General features: G+C 40.5%; 3 protein-coding genes across 31 annotated transcripts in view; 2 read left to right on the forward strand and 1 right to left on the reverse strand.

The window, feature by feature from the left end:
• cacna1db (calcium channel, voltage-dependent, L type, alpha 1D subunit, b) overlaps window positions 1-5865 on the reverse strand; it is a 73812-nt gene extending 67947 nt beyond the window's left edge. For 15 of the 29 annotated variants that reach the window (XM_016664000.1, XM_016664011.1, XM_016664013.1 and 12 more), the window contains exon 1: window positions 4560-5863. In XM_016664000.1, the coding sequence (XP_016519486.1) occupies window positions 4560-4677 (118 nt within the window). In that variant the 5' untranslated portion in view covers window positions 4678-5863. Of the gene's footprint in view, window positions 1-626; window positions 1706-4559 lie in introns of those variants that run through there. The other 14 variants (XM_016663995.1, XM_016663990.1, XM_016663993.1 and 11 more) reach the window with 5 other exon arrangements.
• On the forward strand, window positions 2272-13836 carry dcp1a (decapping mRNA 1A). The gene is made up of 9 exons (XM_016664019.1): window positions 2272-2493; window positions 2807-2847; window positions 3859-3986; window positions 5916-5982; window positions 7413-7551; window positions 8861-8959; window positions 9561-10130; window positions 10215-10433; window positions 11457-13836. Exons 1-9 carry the CDS (start codon window positions 2362-2364, stop codon window positions 11535-11537), a joined length of 1476 nt encoding a protein of 491 aa, XP_016519505.1. The 5' UTR covers window positions 2272-2361; the 3' UTR covers window positions 11538-13836.
• Window positions 13837-14122: 286 nt separating this feature from the next.
• On the forward strand, window positions 14123-26160 carry LOC103156031 (transketolase). The gene is made up of 14 exons (XM_007577931.2): window positions 14123-14591; window positions 15619-15736; window positions 16069-16182; window positions 16655-16752; window positions 19554-19745; window positions 20423-20541; window positions 21164-21360; window positions 21446-21610; window positions 22566-22722; window positions 22809-22939; window positions 23020-23103; window positions 23576-23669; window positions 23779-23901; window positions 25449-26160. The coding sequence occupies exons 1-14, from the start codon at window positions 14485-14487 to the stop codon at window positions 25634-25636; spliced, it is 1887 nt and encodes a 628-aa protein (XP_007577993.1). The 5' UTR covers window positions 14123-14484; the 3' UTR covers window positions 25637-26160.
• The last annotated feature ends 293 nt before the right edge of the window (window positions 26161-26453 follow it).

A 26453-nucleotide genomic window follows, 5' to 3' on the forward strand; every position in this document is an offset into this window, starting at 1 on the left:
ACTGTTCATCCGCCTCTTGCATCCTCGAATCCACATCGAAAAAATCCGTTTCAAATCCAACTCATCGTTGGAAGGAACCCCCCTGAAGACGACGAAGCGAACCCGAAGCGGAGGCGCTAATCTGAACTATAAAAGAAGATTTTCGGAGCGCAGACCCTGAGAGGAGCGCCGAACATTTTCGCCACACATCCGGGTGCCTGCCTGGCTGCACACACTCAGCCGCGCATCCGAGAGGACTGACTGGCTGGCAGCAGCAGCGGCGGCCAGTCAATCCGCTGCTGTCAATTATTCTCACTGCGAGGCTGGGCGAGAGGGGAGACCTGTGGAAAGTTGGAGCGACCAGAACAGTGTGTGCGCAGAAAACGCGCAAGGGTGCAAGCCTGAGAGACGCATCTACATTAAAAAAAAAAACATCCAATACTAATTGTTTTACTGTTTATAACCTGAAGAAAAAGACAAAGTTTACTCCTACGTGTAAGAGTAGAGTTTTGGTGAAGGGGTGGGGGTGAGGGGAGGCATTGATGGCACTGGAAAACCAATATCTGGTGTCGGTGGCTGAATTACGTCATCTAGTATTTTTGTCTCTCCTTTGTAAATACGCACTATGTTCCAGGTATTAGACTTACCCCTCAGGGGTCTCCCCCTTATAATGAACGGCATTCTGTCACCTCGCTCTCCTCCCGGGCCTCATTGCGCCGTTTTCTGTGCTCTCTCGACGGCGATGCAGAGGGGAATGAATTGTTCAGAGAGGCTCTGGTGGAAGGTTAGCAGTGATTGGATTACCTGTGCCTGCATTGAGGATAAAACAGTTTCACCACAGAGGGGTAATCCTGCGATTATAATCCCTGCTCCAATGTTCCCCAGACTAGAGAACCAGGGCCAAGCAAGTGGGTCTGGCAGTCGCAATTTAATGACATTACACTTATTTTATCCCTCAAAGTCCTGCACTGTCACTGTTGTTGGAATTGCACTTCCACTAGGAGGCATGAAATTTGGCTTATTTTTTAAACAGCACTAACACTGGTTTGATTATTTTTATGTTTTATTGTTGAAAAAGATGTAGCACTTCTTAAAGATCTTTGGTGTAATAACAGAAAAACTTGGTATTTTTATTTATTTATCTTTCAAAATCCTGCATTTGCATTTTAGTGTTAAAGTAATTGAATTTAATATATTTTATGTGGACTACATAATCATTTAACAGTAACAGCATATTTGGAACATCAATGGTACAATTTCAATCAACAAAAGTTAGCAGTGATGACTCTGTGAGATTAAATTCTTTGGGGGTTCTCTATATGTTGCAATGTGCTGAATAAGAATCAGGTTTAATGGCCAGGTTTGTGGGCTTAAACAGGTAAGTTGACTTCAGATATGCTCAGTGTACATATGTTACATATACCGGTAAATATAAAAACATTAGAGGAAATTTTAAAAAATAGAACAACAGTAATTGCATATGTTATTGTCCAATATGTTTGGTTATAACTATGCAAATATGCACCTCTTGTTTTGAGGTTTCTACTTTTAATCTATAGTTGAAAGAAACTACTCAGGAATGCTGGAACTTTTTACACCCACAAGGTGGAGCTTGTTTGTTTAATTATCATGAACAGATCATCCCTCTGTTTAGAAATTCATTTTAGTAGGGATTTGCAACATGCAAACAAAATCCACTGATAAGACTGAACTTGTTTTGTTGTTTTAAAATACACTTGTATTAACAAATACGCTATGACAGTGTTTCCCAACCCTGGACCTCAGGGCACACTGACCTGCATGTTTTAGATGTCCCCCTGCTTCAGCACACATGATTTCAATTGTTGACTGATTAACAGGGTTTTGCTGAATTGCAATCATCTGAATGGGGTGTGTTGAAGCAGGGGAACATCTAAAACATGCAGGTCAGTGTGCCTTGAGGATCAGGGTTGGAAAACACTACACTATGATACTTGCAGGAGCTATCAATGTAAGATATGCTTCAATAAATAATTCTGCCTTCCTGACTACACTGATTTATTTACATTATTGTTTTACAAAAGTGCAGCAACATTACCCCCATCATTGTCCTGGAATACTGAATGCCCTTAGCAAGCAAGCATGATGTCAAAATTCACAGTGTTTATTTATTTATTTATTTATTTTACAAGATTAACTAAAAATAATAATCTACATACGCAATCAAATTACTTATTAATTTACCTTTTCGTGTTATTTACGCGCTATGGAAAACAATTTCTGAAGTTAAAAGTTCTACTGCTCTTTTGTCATTAAATAAAGGATTCTCCGGGGAGATTTTTGGACGCCACTATTTCCGGGTACGGCGGAAGCTGCAAGTGTTTGGAGAAAATCCGTCCGAAGATGGAGACTTTAACTGCGGGACATATGATGAGCTTAGCTGCTCTACAGAGACAAGACCCGTATATAAATAAGCTGCTGGATGTTACCGGTCAGGTAGCTCTCTACAACTTTAACTCCAAAGTGAACGAATGGGTAAGTTTGGGAAGAATGGGCAAAGCTAGCTACATGTTTATGTAGCATATTAGCTATTCTCTCTAAAATAAAAATGCTTAAAGACATTTTAATAAATCATGTTAAAATTTATCCAAGCAGCGCTGGTAGCCGTCGGGTTCGACCCAGGTTCTTTTTCTTGTACTCCAAGGGAAATACGTACATTATCGGCGTTATTAAGCTAACCGAGTCTCGCTAGCAGCAGCTAACTGTAGCCGCTCTTTTTTTTTTTTATTCACCCGCTTTGAGTTTGCTTTTATTGTTCCTGACTGAGACTGCATGTTTTCTATTTTAGGAGAAGACTGAAATCGAAGGAACACTATTTGTCTATTCGAGGTAAGAACACAAGGTGTTTAAATACAGAATCACGAAGGTTGTTTACTGGTGTTTGTTACGTCGCCTTAAGCTGTCATTTGACGTATTTAGCGCACGTGTGCAGGCCGCTGCCCTTGTAAACAACAGGGACATGTGATGGAGTCGCCTACTCCTTCAACATATAGTCTGTTAAAATATACATGATAAAAAAAAAGGTATTTTCCTGTTTCAAGTGTACAGGGACGCAACATATTCCATGATGTTCTAACTTGTAGAACAAAGATGAGATCTACGGTGTCCCATTTGATGCTTTTTTGTTTTTCATGTTCTTTGGCTTTGGAATAAATTTGTTGGAAAATCTCTTGGAAAGATTGACAAATAATTGGTTTCCACATACATCGTGTGTGTGTGTGTGTGTGTGTGTGTGTGTGTGTGTGTGTGTGTGTGTGTGGAAACAGTACGGTTGTACTTAAATATTTGCATAAAGTTTTGTTTTCATTTCATTTCAGCTAGATGAGAATATATGTGAAAGCCAAATGATTTTTTCAGAACCTGGTAAACAAGTTTATAGTGACATGATGCATAAAACCTTTGAATTGAAACGCATTGTAAGTTTTGTCATGACTTTAGATGTCTATATTTGGTTGGGTTGAGCATGAAATAAAAAAAACTTGTACATTTATTGAGAAAATATTAGGAGTTCAACAGTGCACAAATTCAAACCAAGAGCTTTTTGGTATGGCTTTTTCTGTTTTGCACACATGCGTACCAAACAAATGCAGTGTTGTTTTAAAGCTGACAACACTCCGAAAGACTTGACTACAGCTGTCTTTATAAATCTGCTGGACGATAAATTATCCCTGTAAACAGGGAATATTGTTGTTTTGAGACCATATATTGATAACTATGATAGCATAGTAATGCAAGTTTGAATTCTCAAAGACCAATAAGCTAATTTGTAAATGATACTTAACACTGGAACTGGAAAATATTCAACATAAGTGATTTTTATAGCATCTGTCCTTTTTGAAGGTCTGCCTCACCTCACCATGGCTTCACCATCATGAATCGACTGAGTACAGAGAACCTCGTGGAGCCCATAAACAAAGATCTGGAGTTCCAGCTGCAGGATCCCTTCCTGCTCTACAGGAATGGCAACTGTGAGTGTTTTGAGAAAGAAAATGTATACCAAGAGATTTCTCAGCTCGAACAGATCTCAAAGGTTCTAGTCAGTTTTAGTTTTTCAGTCATCAGATGCGCTTCTTGTTTCTTGATTTAAACTTCTTTTACTGAGATAACAGGTTTTGGAGTGACCAAAGTAGCTGAATAAAGGTGATTACACAGTTCTGCTAATCGCAAGAAAAAAATTCACTGGTTTTGAAATATTTCCTGTTATAAAAACAGACACTCCTGATGTGTGGACACTAAAGAAGCACTCATGTCTGACTGCAGACTTTTGAAAGCCTTTAGCTCAAATAATTAATTAGCCGTCTCATTAAAAAAAGACAATAAACAAATGCTATAAATCTGATTATAACTGTGATAACGTTAGCAGCAGGACAAATATTTGTTGTCTTCTGTTAATGAAAACTATTGGATATTTATTTTAAATTTCCTCTTAAATACAATGAAAAATGAATTTTTTCCTCATTGTTATCATGCATTAAGAGTCTTTTGTGTCCGTCAGAGTTAAAGCACACACAGTCGCAGTCACACTGGTGTTAATGGTTTACCTCTGAAAAGGCTAGACAAACATCTTCCCACCGTCCGGTGGAACATCTCTCGCCCATTCTGCATGAAGTCATCTTTGAGTCTCCTTGAAGCATTGAGGAGGAAGACCTTGTTATTCATGGCCGTGTCTCGCCGTGCAGCAACTCCAGCTTAGTTTGGCTGCTGCTGTCTCCCTGCATTTGGGAAAGAACCAAGCCCTCACCCCCAAACTTTGACTGGGGCACCAGTCATCTTATCCTACTGTAAGTTGGTGTCAAATCAGGGAAATGGAAAGTAAGAAAGTCCCTCAGATCTTCAGAAAGTAGCTGACTGCGCTGCCTCCAAGGTAATCTATTAGAAGTCTGAAGAGAAGTTTCATCAAAGCAACGAACAAAGAGTTGGATTGCTTTCCCATTTGTTTGCTTATGAGAAAAAACAGCATAGCCAAGGTGAGGGTTAAAGTAGACTGCTCCCCCTTTGGACTCGGTTTTCCCATCAGCCTCGCTGGAATGGACGACATGATGCGGGAACTCGCCGGGTTTCCAAATCAGCAGCTCCTCTTATCGCCTTACTAGAGAGTGAGGATTGTTTTTGTAATTCCTCTTTGGTTTTGATCCATCAGTTCGCCTTGGCTCCAGATGCAGGTCTCTCACTCTCTGGTCTGCTGTTCATCTGCTTCTGTAAATGTGTAGCTGTTGGAACAGATTCCTGGGTTGTGACATTAAGATGAATTGTACAAAGTCAAAAGTTTGCAGAAGAAGAATCGGTATAAAAGAGCAGAGTGTCGAGAAGACAGAAGGTGGATTCTTCACAGAGATTTTGATAAGGATTATTTGAGTCTAAATCCAGTCCCTTTTGAGTGCCATTGAACTAAGTGCTGCAGGCTGCGGTGTGTGTTCAGAATTGAAATATGCTGTTGGAGAGAAACATGGACTTTAAAACACTTGTTTACATCTTTTCATATTCCCTCTGCTAGCAGGAGGGAGCACAGGGAGGCAAACACTTGGGTTGCTAGGCTGGCACAGCCTCAGGAGGGTCTCTGAGTACACCAGCATTTTGTCACACAAATAACAAAATTGTTCTGTTAACTAATTATTATTACTTTGGTGAAAGCAGGAAAACCTTCAGTTTCCTTTAAATGCAGGTGAAGTTTCTTCCTTTTTTGATGATTATTTTGGAGTGTGGAAACTTATTCCCTTAAACAAATCTGAATTTTCATCTAATCTTTAAATATTTAAGTCTAGATTTATGGCTCCACGGATGTTTTCTTTCGTTTGTCTGGTATTTTAAAGTGCAGAGCTTTGTCCGGTGTAATGCTTCTCCTGATATTCAGTCATAGTAAACATTTTCTAAAATGAAGTGTTTGTGTTTTCTGACAGTGGGTATCTATAGCATTTGGTTCTACGACAAACGGGACTGTCACCGCATCGCCCAACTGATGGTCAAGTAAGTAAGAATGTTCATTTGTGTGCAATTATAATTAATATGAGACATTTACCTCTTTGGTTGGATTTATTCAAGCAGTATTAACTCCTCCAGGTGACAAAAAAGCTTAAAAATTATACTTTTCTGTAAATTAGAATCTTTGAAATAGTTTGGAAATTCATCTGTAAAAGGGTTAACCATATTGCATACAGAGTAAAACATTTGAAGCATTTATTTCTGTCAATTATGGCTGACAGCTAATGAAAACCCCAAATTCAGGTTTCCAGAAAAGGATTAAAAAAAGTTACACTCTAATGTTATTTCATGGCCTAAACAATCACAAGGAAGACTGCGTACTTGACAGACGTCCAGGAAACATCAACAACCTCCACAGGGAGGGTAAACCGCAAAAAGTCACTGTTAAAGACGCTGGTTGTTCACAGTGCTCTGTCAAAGACTGTTAATGAAAGGAAAAAGTGTGTTAGAAAAAGGTGCAGGAGCTGCAGTGACAAGAAGACACTTAAAGCAAGTAAAACTCAATCAAGAAGAGATTCTCAAGCTTTGAACAGCAGGTTGGGTCAGTGCAGGTTTTATTAAAGATATGGACTAAAACTATCACTCTGTGTGTTTTGGCTTTCCTGAATCGGAGACAATAGAAGTTTATTACTAAGGATAAAAAAGGCTCTTCTTCTGGTAAAAAGTTCCTTTTTGTAAGATGAGAGTGAAATTTGGAGTTTACAGAAAGAGAGACGTCTTCAGTCCAAAGTAAGCATATCTGTCTACTAGGGCATTTTATCACCCTTCATGCTTCCTTCAGCAGACAAGCTTTATAGAAATGTTGATTTCATTTAACTGGAGCTCTTGGCACTTGCCGACACTCACAAAAAGTACCAATTCCAGCTACAATACCCGTAGCATCTTAGTGCTTAACCTGCCAGTAAACTCCCTGACCTGAATGTCAGAGGGAATCTAGCAGTTTTTTTCAGTAAGACATAACAAACCCAGCAAAGCAAACGAAGATGAAGGCCAGCATGTAGCCATTCCATAGAGCTGAGGCAGTAATTCATGCAAACCCCAACCAATTATTGAGTCTATAAACTAGAGCAGATGGGTGTACTTTTGAGCAGGATGACATTACTGCGTGTCCCTTTTTATTATTGATCTGATGTAGTCGTCTAAGTTTCTTAGAAACTGAGTTTTGGGTTTTAGTTCTTGTTTGTAACTGGAAATTAAAATGTAATTGAATTGCAGTGTGTCTGATGAAACTATTCAAGTTTGACATTTTCAACATAATTACTTGTAGAAAAGAGTGGAATCTTCCTTTATTTGTCCTTCAGCAGGAAAATTCACATTCATCAGCAGCAAATTGACAGGCTAGTGTCAATAACGATAATACATCATCAGTCATTCTGATTTGAAATGTACATGCGCTGCCTCAATCCGTTCTCCAGGATTGTGAAACAAGAAGCGGACCACGCCCTGAGAAAAACCCCAGAGAGGGTCGATCCAGGGAGAACCAATGGAGTCGTAGAATCCCGACCCATCGACATCCTGGAGCTGCTCAGCAAAGCCAAGGAGGAATACCAGAGGGTGAGGGAGCACTGCACGTTGCCTCATTGTTTCTGTTCATCTTTACAGGATAACATTCTTACTGTAAAACCTATCAAATAACAGTGAATGTCTTTATAAACACCAACACAGACTCTTAAAAATACGTTTTCATGTTACTTGATATTCTCTGTGATATGAAAAATTTGATTATTTTAGGCATAGCAGCCACTGGACACTCTACTAAGGAGGTTTTAACATGTTTTTTTTTGTTTTTTTTTTTTTTTCTGAAAAAAAGAAATTCTTATTCTGTCAAAATGAATGTAATGTCCAAATGCTGCCAGTAGGTTGCAACAACATCTAAATAGTTATAGTCTAAACCAGTGGTTCTTAACCTGGGTTCGATCGAACCCCAGGGGTTCAGTGAGTCGGTCTCAGGGGTTCGGCGGAGCCTCTGCCGCGGAGGTAAAGACACACCTGTGTAAAGTCGTGATGACGCCCCGCTTTGCCATCACTTGCTATAGAGGATCACGTTACATTGCTTAGCCAATCAGAGCTGCGGAGGAGCACTGACTGAAGGAGCACTGATTGTTACTGCCTTTTATAGGCAGGTGTCCAGTGCCGTGTATTACCACCCCCCAGTGCCGTGGGGGTAGTAATACAACTAATATAATTAGATTACTAAATCAGAATACCGCGAAGTCATTATTATTTATTAATTTTTCATTCTCTTAAGAATGTAGAGCTAATTAAATGATCTAAACAAAACCTTAAAGTGGTTCCAGTTTCTCTCGATGGTCAACCTGTTGAAACTGTGGCAAATTCTAAATACCTTGGGTCGTTCCTGGACAGTCAGCTCAACTTTGCTGAAAACACTGACTATATTTTGAAGAACTGTTCTCAGAGACTCTACCTTTAAGAAGAATTAATGATCTTGGGGTGACCCAACTTACAGAAGGGTTCAGTGAATGCACATATGAAACTGGTGGGTTCGGTACCTCAAAAAAGGTTAAGAACCAATGCTGCTCTAAATAGTTTCTAGAGGTTTGAAAACTATTTGATTGAATTGAAATATGTCCCATGTCTGGAAAAGCATCACAAAGAAAATGGAAAATGTTGGAAAAAATATATATTTTTCTACACGTTATATTTTTTTATTCCATTTTCAACATTTTACATCTGATGCCAAATATATATAGATGTAGCTTTTCAGCTGGTTATTTTTCCAGGTTTAAATTTTGACACCTTTCCCATCCTTCTCAAACCTTTCTTTACTTTATGTGTGTTCCCCATGTTGGCTTTTGATAAACTAAACTTAAGTTTAACTCTACATGTGTTGTGTGCTTTGAAGGCCCAGAGTGGAGAAACGGATGTGTCTGCAGAGTTGAATGTGAAAACAAGCAACAACAAGGCTCCAGAACCTGCACACAGTACACATCCAGCTGAAAAGGTTTGTTTATTTATTTTTCAAACATTTGCGTTTGGAAACACCAAAGTTATCTACCAGAGCTGGTTATGTTGCAGACTAAAGCCGACCTTCTTGAGAAGTAATTTTAATAACTGAAATCAAAATGGAGCCGTTCTAATTCCTGAAAAGATTTATTTAAATGAAAATAGCAGAAGTGACAAAGGACAAAAATGGCATCATCCAAATGGTGCATAAAGATCTGGGGGTTTTTTATTCTACATATTTTTCAATCTTAAGTTAATGTAATTCAAATTAAAACAAATATGAAGTTGTTTGAGCAGTGGTTCTTCAGAAGTCAATGTTGGATTTACACCGAGGTTAAATTAGATGCTGATTTGATGACTTCTGAATGTTCTATTTTGTAAAGGCTGCTGAATACAAGCACTCCACACTTTTCAGAATTGTATTTGCAAACATATTTTGAAGCCCTTCATAATGTTCCTTTCACTTCACAGTTTCTCCTTTGTCTTTATCTGTGAGATAAAATCTGAAAATCTGCGATTGTATCGTATGTATGCGAGTTTTGTTTGTCTTGCACCGGTCACTGATTTAAGCTAATCATACTGCACTGTCTACCACCCAGAGCTCTCACACCATGGTGAAGCAGATCACTGTCGAGGAGCTCTTTGGTTCTCCGCTCCCTAAAGAACATTCTGTGCAGAACGCCGCCTCATCCTCTTCCTCCGGCGACCTCCCTAACGTCTACGTCCAGAATCAGCCGTATCCCGCTGCAGCTCACCAGGCTCCTCTCCTCACCCAGCAGTTCTCAACCCACGACCCCGGCTCTCGCCAGCAGCCACACGGACCTGCTCACATCCCCGCTCCCTATGCACTCAATCCCAGTCCTGTCTTCAAACACATGGTCCCCATGCCAGACCCCCAGCCTCACTGCTCCGTCTCCCCTCTGCTGATGGCTCCAGCTGGATCGGAGCATCACAATAACCTCACCGCACCCGCAGCACCTTCAGCTGCCTTTCTGGGACAGGACATTGTTGGCTCTCTCAAGCCAGCAGCTTCGTCCATGAATTCCGGCATCCACAAACCCATCCTGGCTCCCAGCTTCCTGCCGAGCACGCTGGTCCCCCCTCACAGCTTCCAAGAGCCCAAGAAGGACGTTTTCTCTCAGCCTCCCAAACTGATTGCGCCAATGTCTGTGAGTTCAGCTGTTTGTTGTTTGTCTCTGGTAACTGATGCTCTGTCAGTATTGGTTTTTTAAACCTTTGTTTTTTCCTCTCAGGCTATTCCTATGAGCCCTGGTCTCGCTGTTCCAGGCTCAGATGCTTCAGTGCTGCTCTCCCCAAGCGCTTTCCAGCAGACTACAAGTAAAACCACAACAGTACCGGTCATCCCGTCCGCCCCTCTGGATCCATCCTCTGCTTCTGGAAGAGCTGCAGAGACTCTGCAGGCCCCCTGCAGTAAAACCCAGCTGCAGGAGACTTTGATGCACCTCATTAAGGTACTGGTCATCTGGGATGGGTCAAGCAATCAAAATAAGACCAGTTTCCAGACAAGCTTATGATAACTGTCTGCTTATTGGCACCTTCAGTAGCCAATAATAGTAGCATGTCCTCATTCTGAAAATACAAAAAAAAATTACTTTATACATCTATTCAGCTGTGAAGAACAGGTTATTTTTAAACAAATTGCTCATTATTGGTATTCTCATAAATCCATTTGAAACAATTGGGTTTGAAACATTTTCATTAATTTATGCTTTTCAAGGTTGATCAGAGTTTCTTGGGGCTTTTATTCGATAATCCACCGCTTCCTATTGCTCTGAATTATAAATTTGACACAAAGGTCTTCTTCCAGCCAATAACCGCCATATTTATCCCTCCATTACACACAGAGAGCAGCACTGAAGAGAAGGTAAGAATAAAAAAAAGAATAGTCTCCAAAGCCTTGCTGCCAGTGACCTGCAGTAAAGAGTTACCATCACAAAAATAAACATTTGGAGTTTAATAAACCGGGATGATCAGATGAAACTTTTTTTTTTTTGCTTTCTATGTTTCTCAAAAGGCACTGGGGACCGTACAGTATGCGGCACTGTGAACTCTTTAAAGTAAACATGTTGTAAAACTTAAATGAGAATTTTTTGGAAACAGCCAGAAAACTGAAAATGAATTGTTACCGTTTCCATGGACACTGATCCAAAACACATGACCGGATCAGCTCAGCTTTCCCTTCTTCCATTGCCACCTAAGAGAAGCCCACTGGACTCGATGGTCCAAACTTGTGGAAATTTGAAGTAAAAGATTAATTGCTTGTTATTGGCAAAAGAAAAGTTGTGCACAGTTTTAATAATAATTTTTTAATGTAGAATTTTGATGTTGCAAGTAATAATTGAGCTCAAATAAAAAGGAGGATTCATAGAAAAATTAGTGTAACTTTATGCTACTGCATAAACTTTCATTATAAGGCTTTTTAAAAGGGGTGCCACATTTTAATCATTCTACTTTTGTTTTGCTTCCTCCTCCAGAATGACTCGGACTTCCTCAGTGCCATTCATGACGCTTACCTGCAGAGCGTATCCAAGGACTTCAGCAGCATGAAGCTGTAGTCCGGCTTTAAGCGGACAGGATTTCAGTGTTGAGGCCTCTTTCTGGCCATGGAAGAGGACACATGATTTTGGGAGAAAACACAGGATGAGCAGGCAGGTTTGTGACGCACGGCACACCACATTGTCTTTTTTTGGCACTGGTTCGTGTGCCAAGGATTGTTACAGGAAAGCCGCGCAATCTATCCCTGGAATCTCCTGTTACCCTGGATCAGTAACCAAGGCAACACGAAGGGGAGAATATTTCTTCTCTACGTCCTGCAGCCGTACTTTCCAAATATGGTGAATCTGGTTAAACTAATGGCCACTTCTTCAAGAAATCCAATTACAGGAAAGGGAAGAATACAGTGGACGTTTATTTACCAAAAAATTAACTTTTTTTTTTCTTTTAGAATAAATACCTTTCCTTTTCTACCACGTTGAAGCAAAAAAAAAACATAAATTATGAATTATTCTTTCAGCTGTTTTTTTAAATTCAGGTTCAGTGGTAGAATGTGTTTATAACTCCTAATCACACAAAGCCCCATCTTTGCATCCTTTCTTTCCTCCAGTTGTTCCTTTTGTTTTCATCTTTGTTTGCTGTTGCCTCTCCTCCACCAGCTAAGCTCTCAGTGCTTGACCTTTGACCTTCTCGGTGGGGGGGGAAGACTTGTGCAGTACACAAAAGATTCAGACCAGCATTGTGAGATGCTTAAGGAAGGTACTACAGAACTAGATTTATATGAATTTAAATATCTTGTGCAAAAAAGGGAGAAACAAAAGTCATGTTGGTGTTTGGATTCCTGTTTACATTCATCCTCCTACAATCAAAACGCATAAGGAGAAGTTGGAGCTGAATTTTCTTTAACAACTTCATTCTCATTTCTACCCGGGAGGCGAGTCGTTAAAGTTTGGATTGGATTGGATGACATAAACTACTCTCATTTTTTGTTTACAGTTTGATTTCAAGTAGAGAATTAAATTCTTTGCCGTAAGAGACTCCTCCAGTAAATCTAGCGGTGAATCCTGACAGGAATAGTGCATCCAGTGTGTCTAAGTCACAAAAAAAGTTTATTTTGCAGATGTTTTATTCCAGAAAAACTTTCTCTGCATCAGTTGTCACAACATAACAGACATCCTGGATCTTTTTCCCTCTAAAACTCTGGATGTTAGTTTGCAGGCTCTGATTTATTTACCGAAACAAACAGTGAAGCAATGTATTTTTGTAAGCAGTATGAAAGTCTGCCTTTTTTATATTTTCCTTTATTTTGTTTTTCTTTATATTTTGAAAAATCAGAAACATCCTTGAATAAATTCTATTACCTGCTGCATAGAGATGTGCACAAAAATCTCTAAAATAAAATAATCTTTTACTGTATTGGCTTAACTCACTGAAAAATTAAGAAACGTTTACTTTTTTTTATTTATTTTTATTTTTTTTAACAAAATTACAAGTGCCACACTTATTGACATCCCTAATAATTACAATTCTGTACAACTGAAGCTTTTTTTTAAACGTATGATTTTGCTTTTTTTTTTAATTGATCAGAGTAGGAAATATTCATAGTAATGAATACCTTCCTATTTCAAGACCCAAATTTTCTTAGTCACTGTTCAAAATGGGAACTAAGAGAAAATGCCTTTAAACAGAGTTGCAACTGACTACAAGACATTCTCTGTTCTCCTAAACCCACCTGTGTCTAAAACACTGGAAAAAAAATTGGAAGCTGGATGAGGAAACTGCAGGTAAAAGAAATTAAAAGTTCACATTTGAATAAACTGCAAAAAAATTGGCGTAATAAATTACTAATTTAAAGAGAAAAAAAACAACCAATTCCCACTCCATTGTGTTCCTCGGTATGTTGCTACAGCAAACTGTTTTTAATACTTTTTTTGCTCATCTTTACCAATAATTGTGGCGTAAAGCCTTTGTGACATCATGACTTGAATGTGTTTGCTATCAGCATCAGCTCTGTTCTTCAGTGCCGTTTTTCTTTTTTTAATTAAGCTCAAAGATACAAAGTTAAATATGTGCAGCCTGGAACAAACCAGATGTCGGACGATTTTTTTTCGGTACTAAGTGGAAATCTTGATTAAATGAGTGCTTTTTTTTTTCCAGTCCATCTGTTTTAAGATTTCTAACTAAGGAACAAATATATGAACCAAGTGTCATATTTAAGATTTTAAGATCATTATTTATCATTCTGGCCAGATTTGTGTTTCTTGGGTAAGTCATTGCAAATTAAGTATTTTTTTAGGTTTGTCATTGTGCATAAGTGGACATTATACATATTTTGTGATAATAAAGATCTGAACCCACCAATGTGTGTGCGTACATGTGCTGCTTTTTGTCTCCTTTAAGACATTACAAAACTGAACTTTTTTTTTTACGTTTTGATTGAAACATGATTAAGTCATGCTCGTCGTCTTCATTGCTTTAATAAACGTTGCACTTCTCCGTATTGTCCACCAGGTGTCACTATCAGCTTTCGGTAAACATCTGGATGGATGATGGCGCTTTTCATCTTTCGTCAGTTTGTTCATAAGTGAGAATCACAATATAGACTAAAGTGTAGTTTGAATCTCTGTAACTATTGAACGACCTACATTTAAAGATCCGGGAAACGCACTGGCGGATTTATGATTTCATTCCTTACACCCATATGAATTGTGCCACGTTTGGATAACCTACAGACCCATATGAGCCATATTCATAGGCTTTGCTTACAAACACACCCCCTCCCTCCTCCGTACTCCCTCTGTGACTCTCTCACGCCGCACATTGCAGCCTCCTCTTAACCCCTGCCATTGTCCTATGCGCACCCATCATCTTCCATTTTTTATTCTCCTGAACTGAACATCTGACCTGCAGCTTTTTAACTCTTTCCTCGAGTTTTGTCCCGCTTGTGTGTTGCCGCTCTGCCTCTGCTTTTTTTCCTCTCCCCCGCCTCTCTTTTACTGCATCGGACAGATGGAGGACTACCACAAGCCGGACCAGCAGACGGTGCAGGCGCTCAGGAACATCGCCACCCGGCTCCGAATCAACTCAATCAAGGCGACAACTGCAGCGGGCAGCGGGTGAGATGAGACGGCGGGGAGATTAAATACCAACCTGCTGATTGGAGCTGTGCTTTAAATTGTTGTCACTTAATAGAAAGTCACTGCGAAAGGCATCGTATTTTGATGTCGGGATGTAATTTCTAAGTGATATTGCTGCTATTTCTGACTCTTTTAGTGGTTGTGCGTAATTTGGCAAAAATGAGAATTATTTCCTATGGATTTTGAGAACTAAAACATGCTACTTTAGTGAGATTTTGTTTTCTCTTCAACCAATTGAAGTCTTGTATTTAGAGCCCCTTCAATGCATTCTCGTAGGTAATTTATAATATGGGATGGATTTGGAGGAATGGTCAAGCCTTTCGGAGGACTATTTGTGTATTTGCTTCCGTGCGTGTTTGTGGAGGGGGATGGAGGGAGAGGAGGTAGAGCTTTGAGAAAAGTTAATTGGTTTAGCTGAAAATTTATTGAAAATCTGAAAATCCAATTTGCAAAATTACCGCAAGTCACTTATTTTTTTATTTTTAGTGATCTTCAGCTATTTTTATTTTTGTTTACTTTTTAAACGTATAAAAAACAGGAAAAATGCCTGTTTGGAGAGCTAAGTTCGGTATAACTGGGATGTTTTGCAAACAAAAGGTTAAGCCTAGTTTTTTTTGTTGAATTATTCCAGCTCTACCATATCTTGACATCATATATTTGTATAACATAGAGAAACTGTTCAGTTTCTGTGGATGTATAATATACAAATATATGACTATATCACATATTATCTGCATGCACGACAAACTGAAATCTCAACACATTTTCACTTGCGGATGTGAGTTCTGGACTTGGGTGTATTTGTTCCAGAAACCAGTGGTATGTCATTGCATCCAGGCATAGCAGGCAGTCTGGAATGACCTTCTTGGTTATCTTCCTGCTCGGCCCTGACCTCATTCTCATCTCCAAGTCTGCATTTGCACAGAACATGTTTTGCGGATTTAAACAGAATTGCATTTATCTTTAGATAAAAGCCACATGTCTGAATTTTCTCTTGTTTTTGCAGCCATCCCACATCATGCTGCAGCGTGGCAGAGATCATGTCTGTGCTCTTCTTTCATTCCATGAAGTATCGACCTGAAGACCCCCGCAACCCCAACAATGATCGCTTCATCCTCTCCAAGGTAAAACCAGAACGCCCATCTGCATGAAGGCTTTGGTCTCCTGTGTAGAAACTGAAGGAAACGGCTCATCACAGTATGTTTGCATCTCTTTATGTTAACCCTTTTCATAACTCCGTTTCAGATTTTACTATCAACAGATTTGTATCCATCTTATTTCTTCATGTGCCACACAGCACTGTTCACTTCTTGTGGATGCACGTTTCCCTAAACCAGAGAAGCGACAAACAGTCTGAGCCATGTTTTAAACATCTGTACCATGTCCACATAATTATTAATGATTACCAAGCAGCTGTTTAACGAGTGTCTCTAACATCTTTCCTTTGCCTCTCCAGGGACATGCAGCTCCTGTGCTGTATGCTGTCTGGGCAGAGGTCGGCTACCTGAAGGAGAACGAGCTTCTGAACCTCCGTAAAGTCGACTCCATCCTGGAGGGTCACCCTGTGCCGGTGAGGTGACACCGAATACAGCAGGAAGAAAAAAAAATCCATCCAATTAACGCAACATATCACTTACTTTCACCTCAAATTATCTGAAAACTGCTTTTCGTAATTACTTGGACTTTTATTTTCACTTCTTTTATGATGAAAGCATTTAAGTGTGGCAAGTGAAGATAAAGAAAATAAATCTGTAACGGAGTAAATAATTTTTCTCTGTAGTGTATTTCCACTGATGATACTGCAGGCAGTAACAAATCTCTTTCTGTTTGGCAAACAAAGTTTGTTCTCTGCTGCAGACATTGTCAACACTGTTTACATCGAGTCCAGACACTACAACACCAGAACTCGTCTACAGCACAGATTGGTCCTCTGTCGCATGTTCTTGTTCACCTTGGAAAGGACAAAACAATCCATCCTCTGTCTGACTGAGCTCAGACTGCGGTACAGTCTAACTGCTTTGTGTCGCCGTTCTTCCCAACAGAAGCAGCAGTTCGTGGATGTGGCCACTGGATCTCTGGGTCAGGGCCTGGGAGCCGCCTGTGGAATGGCCTACACTGGAAAATACTTTGACAAGGCCAGGTAGCATCCAAGGCAACATACACACACAGAACAAGCTCACCCACAGACTTGGCAACATTAAAACAGGAGTTTAGCAACTGGATTTGTAAAAATTGAAGATATGCTAAAAGTATAAATCTCATAAACCTAATAGATAAATGCAACATCCAAGATCAAAAGGGCTCAATTGTTACATGAGATGCAGGAAAATATGCTGATATGCTGATGATGTGTTGCTATTTGAATTAAAAACTGCTGGATATTGTTCTATGTTTTGATCAGACACAAAATTTACTTTTACAATACACAATATTTCCTTCTGTGCAGGCAGGTTGTGGCGTGCTTGAAATATATAAATATATCCAACAATCTGTGGTTGCAAATCTTTTATTTACTTTTAATGAAATTTTAAAATCACTGAATGATTTGATTTAAATGTGAATCCCACAATGCTCAACATTTTAAGAAAACATAACAAAAACGATGCCCTGCACTTGAATCTGCTCGCATGAAATTATGCATGACATCACAAACCCTCTGCAGGGAGCTGTGCAGATGTAACATTTCAGCCGGGAAGATTTGCATCAAACGCTCCCTGACAGACCTGAGTCTGTGGCGACATTTAGACCAGAGCAAAACTTCCTGTTGGTTCACCTTTAGGTCTTAAACGGGAGAAAAATGTATCAAAAAGGGGCGTTCAAGTGACGAGACATATTGATTGTTAATAAGCTGTTGATGTACAAAGCTGCAATTATAATTCACATTAATTGATTTGCTTAGAGTTTAAATTTATGTTGCTCTTTGACTCCATGTAAGATGCCCACAGAGCAGTTTCATGTAAACACTTACTCAGCAGATTGGTAACTGGTTTGGGTCGCTCCACGTGTGTCTCCTTTGTTCTGCTGCGATCTGGAAAGAATCGTGGATTTCTCTCCAACAATAGAGAAATCCACGTCGCTTTACGGCCTCTAAATGGACAAAAAAAAAAATCTAACCAAAAAACCATGAAATTCACACTTTCAAGGATTTAAACCAGACTGAATAATTTCACTCTGAACAGAACTGAGGGAGACTGTTGGTCTCCTGAGCACAACGGAGAGCAAAACGGTCGTTAAAGGAAAGCCGAATGTCCTGCATGTTGCATTCCGCATTCTGTGTGCGCTCGATTGTTTCTGCTCTAATAATCAGAGATGCCAAAAAACACACACACACACACACACACAGTAGCTCCTTCGTCACTCTGCCTCACCAATGTGCCACATGTCCTCTTAAAAAAGAAAACAAAACTCTACAATAAAATCCTTCAGCTGTGCTCAGATATAAATGAGGGTTCTTATTATAAGTGCGTTTTTGTGTTTATATCTCATACAGTATGTGATGATGTGGACGTAGGGGCGGCGTTAGCCTTTTGAGTGCCCAGAAACAAATGCTATGTAGACACAAGACATTCTTTTAATTCTCAAATATGGTGCTTCTTTATTGATGGTTTTTATTAACATGCTCTATACAATTTCTACTTCAAACTTGTCATTTTTATGGTTATTATGATTACGGTGCGTTTTTGCAGCCTGATTTTTATTTTGTTGCCTTATGAACTGTGCTTGATGTGCATGGGCGGAAGAGCCAGCACTGTGTGGACGAAACTTAACCCAGCATGAATGACGGTAACAATGGAATTTATTTCGAAATTTAAAATGAAAACTTATGAGCAGGAGATGTATCAATAAGCTGCACGCCGTTCTTTGCAAACCTGCCAGATAACGCAACAGACGGTAAGTTGTTTTTTACATCGTGTGAACTTTTCCACGTTTTTGTCGCAGTACTTTAGTTCAAACTTCAGTGTGCTTAATTGGGATTTTATGTAACACAGTCCAATTTTTAAAGAGTAAAAACAACATAAATCATCAGCATTTCTTGCTATATTTTTATCTTCAGCCCCACTGACTACATATTTTGTAGAACAAACTTGTGGTGCAAGTTCTGCTTTCGGGACTTGTGTCAAAACACTTTGCACATCCAGGAATTCATTTTTTTTTTCCTTTATTTTAAAATGGCCTTACATGCCACACTTTTCAGATTTTTAACTATTTAAAAATTAAGAAATGCATGCTGTGCTTTTTGTGTGTGTGTTTGTGACATAATGTGAACCGGATGCAGGAATTAATATACTTGGATAATAAAGCATCACAGAATGCTTTCACTGGAGGCGCCACTCTTCATCTCCTCTGCGGTTTTGTTTAGACGACATGCGATGCAACACAACTCATTGCCACTGGCTCAGTTTGGGTTGTTTACAGTAACTGCTTTCACCTTGTCTAAATCCGTTATTCTCACCTCACAGAACCTGTGAGAAATTGATTTTTTCTTTCTTAGTTTGAATCGTTGGAGGTGTCCAGAAAATAAATCTGCTTTAATACATAAAAATATTCACTGACAGTCAAACCTGCGTTTATTTTAGATCTTGTTTCAGACGTTGGCAGGTTTTCTCCTGCTATCGGTTTCTCTCTCTCTCTCTCTCTTCCTCTCATCTCTTTCCACTCGTCCTCCCCTCTGAGCCACACGTTGTTTTTCTTGGAGCTCGTGGTTGGATTGCATGCTTTAAAGCTGCATGTCTCAGCCAGACTTTTAAACAGCAACGTATCCGTCTGACTGGAAGTCTGTCAGAAGATGTTACGCCACAGAAACAACTACTGAGGAGGATCAGACAGTGGTGGAAGAGCAGGTGAAACACGGATGGACGTGTTTCATGTTTTTAGGGTCAGGAACAGGATTATGTGGAGATGTGACAGAAGTGATGGTAATACGTCTCTCCCTGTGTGCAGCTATCGGGTGTTCTGCCTGCTGGGTGACGGAGAGGTGTCGGAGGGTGCGGTGTGGGAGGCCATGGCCTTCGCCTCCTACTATCAGCTGGACAACCTGGTGGCCATAATGGACATTAACCGCCTGGGCCAGAGCGACCCGGCTCCACTGCAGCACCATGTGGAGAAGTACCAGCGACGCTGCGAGGCCTTTGGGTGAGCGGAGCGTGAAGCATCCAGGGACGTCACGACAGAAGAAAAATAAGCAATATGCAGTAAAATTGGTGACTTGATGCAATGTTGATGACCTGTGATAAACAAACTAACAATTATAAACTGTTATTTTCTTTCTGCCATGGATTCATAGCAAACCCGAACCCCAGATATTGAAACTTCTATACGGTTACTGGGGGAAAAAAGTCATTATTTCCATCTTTTTGGCCAATGCCTGATGTTCTGCTATTATGCTCATGCTGCCGTAAACAACTAGTTCCACAGAATATGATGCAGATATAGAGAGTTGATGCTTGGTACTTCAATAAGTAGCCAACATTCACACACTGTGTATGCAATAAAAATAAAGTTGCAAAATAATGCATAGCCATGAGAGCAAACACATGATTTCAGATTAATATACTCTGGCTTTAAGAAATAGTCCAAGAAAATTTGCACGAGTCCTCATTGTTCCCCTTTAGGAAGCTTGACTTAAATTATGAACTTATTTGTTTTGGAGGTTTGTTTTGAATGTCTGGATTACTTGGGCTGTCATGTAGCCACATAGTGTGGCGTTCATGTCAGTAACCCCATTAAAAACTCATATTCTGAAGAATATCTGCATGAGCAATGCTTCCTTTCTCTAATATAAACAGAAAGTTTATTTTCTCTCTGTGCAGCTGGCATGCCATCATTGTGGACGGTCACAGTGTGGAGGAGCTGTGTAAGGTGCTGAGTCAGCCCCGTCACCAGCCCCTCGCCATCATAGCCAAGACCATCAAGGGCAAAGGCATCCCAGGTAGCGCCAAGATTTATACCAGTGAGGAGGAGAATTACAATGTGGTCCTGAAGAATGATTAAGGGATAAAACTTACCCGACTAAAGAGGTGGAAACTGACCCTGATGGGGTTCGACGTGTCATCATTGCCTTTAGCCTCCAATAATCCAAGCAGCTCTGTCCTGCTTTAGCTGCTGCAGCTCAGTAATCCTCCAGAATGTGTAAGATACACTCCCAACAGGCGCCCATTGTGCGCATGTTGTGATAATAAGGCCAAAAGTGCGTGACCACATGTGTGTGAGCGAGAAAGCAGCATAGTTGTTTTAACGGCATAGTTTGCATTGAGAAGCTTTAAGTCTTTACTAAGAAAGCTAAACGTCTTCTGACCTCTTACTTTAACCCCTCAAATTTGAAACGGATTGTCGTAACTTTGTGGAGTGGAAAATTATCATTTGGACATCTGGACAGGCTTAATCCTGTCTGAACTTGGCTAAATGTAAAGATGATGAGGGAGTTTTGGTTGCAGAGTATGCATGAAGGCATCCTGAAGACCACACCATGTACATATCTGATCTCTGGAAGCCTGCAGGCCAACCCCTCAGGTCAGTCCTTTGTAATAAATCGGTGCTTATGTGTCTATCAGCGGCTGAGGATAAGATGGGCTGGCATGGAAAGCCTCTGCCCAAAGACATGTCGGAGAGCGTGATCAGGGAGCTGCAGAGCCGCATCGTCAGCTGCAACAAGCGCCTCTATCCTGCGCCGCCCAATGACGACACATCGTCCGTCAGCCTGCGCAACATCCGCATGCCAAGCGCACCCAACTACAAACCTGGAGACAAGGTGAGATCTGCCATGACGACTGTGTGGCAGTTCCTTCCCACTGATTTGTGTGTGTGTTTTTATTTTATTTTTATTTTTTTACCAGATTGCTACGAGGAAGGCATACGGCATGGCTCTGGCCAAGCTGGGCCGCTACAACGAACGAGTGGTCGTCCTCGATGGAGACACGAAAAACTCCACCTTCTCTGAGCTCTTCAAAAACGAGCACCCCAACCGCTACGTGGAGTGCTACATTGCAGAGCAGAACATGGTGAGAAGTATGAGGCACTTCCAGGTTTCAGAGTGAACGGAGCCAAAACGGTAACATTGTGGTTTACTAGAACTTTCTACCCCATTGGGAACTGTTCCCACTGAACTAATGTCTTCAGTGATGTCAGCATGGATCTTTTTTTTTAGTTAAAATTGAAAGAACTAAAGACAATCCAGCAGAACTGGAAACACAGATTTTGTCTTCAGTCTGTTTTTTTTTTTTCCAAAACCTGACAGAAACAATGCTCCGATATGAATCTCCTGCTCTTGAAATCTCTTTTCAAAGAAAGAAATGATCTTCGATTTGGGGAACAGGTCAATTTAGTCCAACTTTATTGAAAATCAAAGATGACGAGAATAAAAGAGTGTTATTATCTACATTACAAAAATGAATTAGTTAAATTGAAAGACGGTGTAGTTTTTGTACTTCAGTTCAGTCAATTCCTTTTGAAAAAACTAACTACAACTATTCCTGTAATTTAGAAAATTGGTATATATTGTGTGCTGGTTTAAACCTTTTGCACAGTTTTATAAACCAAACATGACAACTGTCTATGTAACTTAATATTATACGAAAGTAGTGCACATTTATGCAATATTTTATGCACACAAAGTAGTGCGTAATTACAAAAAGGAAATTAAATGAAACATGATTTTTAATATATTTTCGTTGATGCAATCAGGAGGAATTAAAACAGTGGTTCAAAGCTCTGGTTGAAAAGTCCATGCAGCAAAACAGCCATTATTGATACACTCTACAAATCTGGCCTACGTAGAAGGGTGGACTAAGGTGATCTGGTCAGACGAGAATAAATTACAAACTGTCTGACAAAAACGCAAATCCCTTTCCCTGGAGTCTTTGTGTTGCTCTATAGAATCCACAACACGTCGTAACATTCTTTGTGTCTCCCCACCTCGTTACCTTTACTGCTGCCTCTCCCTCCTCTCTCGTGCAGGTGAGCGTGGCAATCGGCTGCGCTGTCCGCGACCGTAACGTGGTGTTCGCCAGCACCTTTGCCACATTCTTCGCCCGAGCCTACGACCAGCTCCGCATGGCCGCCATCTCCGAGAGCAACATCAACCTCTGCGGCTCCCACTGCGGCGTTTCCGTCGGTCAGTTCCTCTCATGCTGATTTGATTTTCTTTCGTTTCATAACGTGCCGCACCTTGTTTTGAGAAGTGGCTTGTTGTTGCATTAGGGGAAGACGGGCCGTCTCAGATGGGCCTGGAGGACCTGGCCATGTTCAGAGCCATTCCCACTTCGACCATCTTCTACCCGAGCGACGGGGTTTCCACGGAGAAGGCTGTGGAGCTCGCAGCCATCACAAAGGTACTCGGATCTCACCTTTAGTGAGCGACAACATAAAAACGGCGACATTGCCACAGGACGATGATTTCTGGTTGTTACAGGGTTTGTGCTTCATACGAACAAGTCGCCCAGAAAACAACGTCATTTACAACTGCAACGAGGACTTCCATGTTGGTCAGGCTAAGGTCTGGAGCAGCGCTTCCTCATTTCCGTTTCGTTTTCATTTCGTTTTCAATTTGATTTTTTACATGCAGTGAAAAACTGCATATTTGCACACCTGGTGTAAAAAGACCACCTTTTATTTTCACATAACCTGACAAAATCAGATTACAGTCCCTCCTAGTACACTGAAATCATTTTTATTTGCTAAATGCCAACATTATCAGAGAAGGATACATTTAAACTATTTAGTATCCTTTCTTTAACTTCAATAGTTTACATACAGTCCAGATGACGTCAAACCTTTTGTAAGGTTCTGATTTCACAACATTTGGGCTGAAAATATTTTCAGACGAGGTGTCAGGAAGAGAACTGTGGTCTTACCTTTGCTACTTTCCAGATTCCTTTGCACTTTGTGATCGTTGGGAGCAACCGAACCAGGTGACCTGTGACCTTTGTTATCCGTACCACAGCGATATGTTTTCTGTTCGACTTCAGGTCGTGTATAAAACCAATGACGACCACGTGACCGTGGTTGGAGCAGGAGTGACCCTCCAGGAGGCTCTGACTGCAGCAGAAACGCTGAAGAAAGGTCTGGAGCCACAGAACGAAAAACACAGACAGAGGTCAACCAAAGGCAGCGGGAAATGATAAGATGACCTTCTGTATGTTGAAGTTTTTCTTCTTCTCCTTTTCATTAGAGAGAATCAACATCCGTGTGATCGACCCGTTCACCATCAAACCCCTGGACTCCAAGACCATCATCGACAGTGCCAGAGCCACCAGAGGACGCATCATCACAGTGGAAGACCACTACTACGAAGGTAAACCACTCAAATGAAGCATCCTAGCTAAATAGCATGTAATGCTGTGTAATGTTAAATGTTTAACTTATCTTGATTGGCCACTGTCATACCCCCGTTTTTTAAAATGAGCTAATTTAATTGATGAAGTTCACTATCTAGTCATATTACTGTGTTCTTACAGTTGTGTTCTGAATATTAAACAATGTTCACTTAGTTGTTTTGCACATTTTGAGTAAAGTACAAAAAGAGTGAACGCCTCTGCAATGATGTAGTGACTTTGTGTTTTTGCCTCCATCATGTTCAGTTCAGGTCAGGTGAGGAATATCTCTGGGTCTTTGTGTTATTTGCTATAACCTTTGTGGTTTTGCAGAGAACAAACTGAAAATAGAGAAGAGAATGAAGGGGGTAGTTGTTGTACATGGCTTATTCTTGCGGAGTGGTAGGACGAGCTGAGAAAACTGGGCTGTCACTGCGTCTTAATTTCAACTCTGGCCTTTGGGCTCCTGCCGCCCTAGATAACGGCTGCAGCCCGACAGATACAAGCTTTGAGAAACTGCTTCCCTTCCAGTCTCATTTTGTTGTCTTCATTGTATACGTTTTAGGTTATTTGTCGTATCTGTTTTGCTGCTAATGAATGGCAAGCAGAAGCATGCATGTAGTGTTTTGCAAAGCTACACACAAACCGACTTTTCTACCACAAACTTTGCAGGTGTTTTTTAGCATTTTATGTGATTGACCAACACAAAATACCACATAATAGAGAAGTGGGGGGGGGAATGATACACAATTTAAATTTTTTATTTTTTATTTTAAACAAAGACCTAAAAAGTATGTCACAGCTTTGAGTTTAGCACCCCCTGACTCAATACTAAGATTTTAAGGTTTTGTTATTCTCCCATAAAACGAACAGAGCTGTGCTCCTTAAGATGTTATTTGCGTTTATGTTGTTTGTTTTGTTTTTTGTTTTTTACTTAACCCAGCTTTAGGAGTTTTCACAACTTTTTTCTTTATTTTGTGTCATAATAGAATGAGTGAGGTGAATCCATAGGCACACCACACTATTCAGATTTTTATCTTTGAAGAATAGTGAAAATTACGCATGTTCCTTTTACATCACAGTTATTCCACTGCACTGTGTTGGTCTGTCACATGATATCACAGCAAAATACATGAAAATCTGTGGTTGTAATCACAAAATGTGAAAAAGTTCAAGCCACTGTAACCAGGCTGATATGGATGCAGCTGGAAATAACGTTGCCTGTCAGGCTGAAGATGTTCCCTCTTTTGAAGTCCATTAACTTTTTTTTTTTTTTCCCCCAAGTGAACAAGGACAATAAATACAAGAAGTCAAACCAGTTTTATTTATTTTTGCTTCATTAACCTTAAAAGTGTGAGAACAAGAGTGAAAACATCACAGGAGGCCGGTGTCACGCCTGCCACTCTGCATCACATCCCTCCAACAAAGAAGTTGAGTTGAATTCAGAAAGATTTGTTGGCCGACTGGAGCACAGAGAAAGCGATTTTAGGCTATCCGTCACTTTGAACTGGCTCTGCTCTGCATTCAGGTGGACTCGGTGAGGCCGTGTGCTCGGCGGTGGTGAACGAACCCGGATTCACCGTTCACCGCCTGGCCGTCTCCCAGGTGCCCCGCAGCGGCAAACCCCACGAGCTGCTGCGGCTCTTCGGCATCGACCGCGACGCCATCGCCCAGGCGGTGCGCAAGGCGCTCAGCAGCTCTGCCAACGCCAAGTAAGGACGTCCCGAGGAGCGACATGGTAACTGACACCATTTAACCTGTGATCACCATGGAAACAACCAATAAAACCCTCACAGAAAGAAAGAAAGACGGTGTGGCCGGTCCGGGTCTCTCTCACTCTCTAAAGAGCAAACGGAAGACTTTTGTCGGTAATGTGGTCCGCTGCAGATTTTTACCCCCCATCAGTCGGAGTTTGGCAAACATTCCTCCTCCTCTTTACTCACAGATATTCACTCCTTCACCCCGTAGTTCCCCTTCTATCTCTACATTGAAAGTGCTGGTGCTGCTGTAGTGTTTTGGTTAAAAAGCAGTAAAATGTAGTTTGGAGTCGTGTATTTTTATACCGTATGTCATGTCTGTGGAGCCTCTCGCGCCTCGGGCTCGGCGTAGATCTCACCCCACAGCCGGGTGGAGGAAACCTCGGGCTTGGTCTGTTTTGAGCACTGACTGTTTTTAACTCTTTCAACTCCGACTTTGGTTTGGACTGCTTCACACAAATAAAGGGATGGTTTCTTCACACTTCGTCTGTCTGGTGTCGGCTTTCTTTCAAAGAAAAGGAAGAATGAGTGAGGACTGCCAACCCTAACCGTATCAATAAAGAATGTATTCATCTGTTTTATTTCATAATACAGGTAATTAGGAAGAGCTAAATAAAACCCAGGTTTTAACGTTTTAAAATCCTCATTTTTTTTTGTTTTTTTTTTTTTTTTGCTTTTTGGGATTACTTAAATCTGATTGAATGTAGTGAAAGAGGCAGGATGTGCCTGAAACATCTGATTCGCTCTCAAAATAGACTTAATTTTGTTCTCACACC

This window comes from Poecilia formosa, unplaced genomic scaffold, assembly GCF_000485575.1.
Source record: "Poecilia formosa unplaced genomic scaffold, Poecilia_formosa-5.1.2 Scaffold461, whole genome shotgun sequence".
Lineage (NCBI taxonomy): Eukaryota > Metazoa > Chordata > Actinopteri > Cyprinodontiformes > Poeciliidae > Poecilia > Poecilia formosa.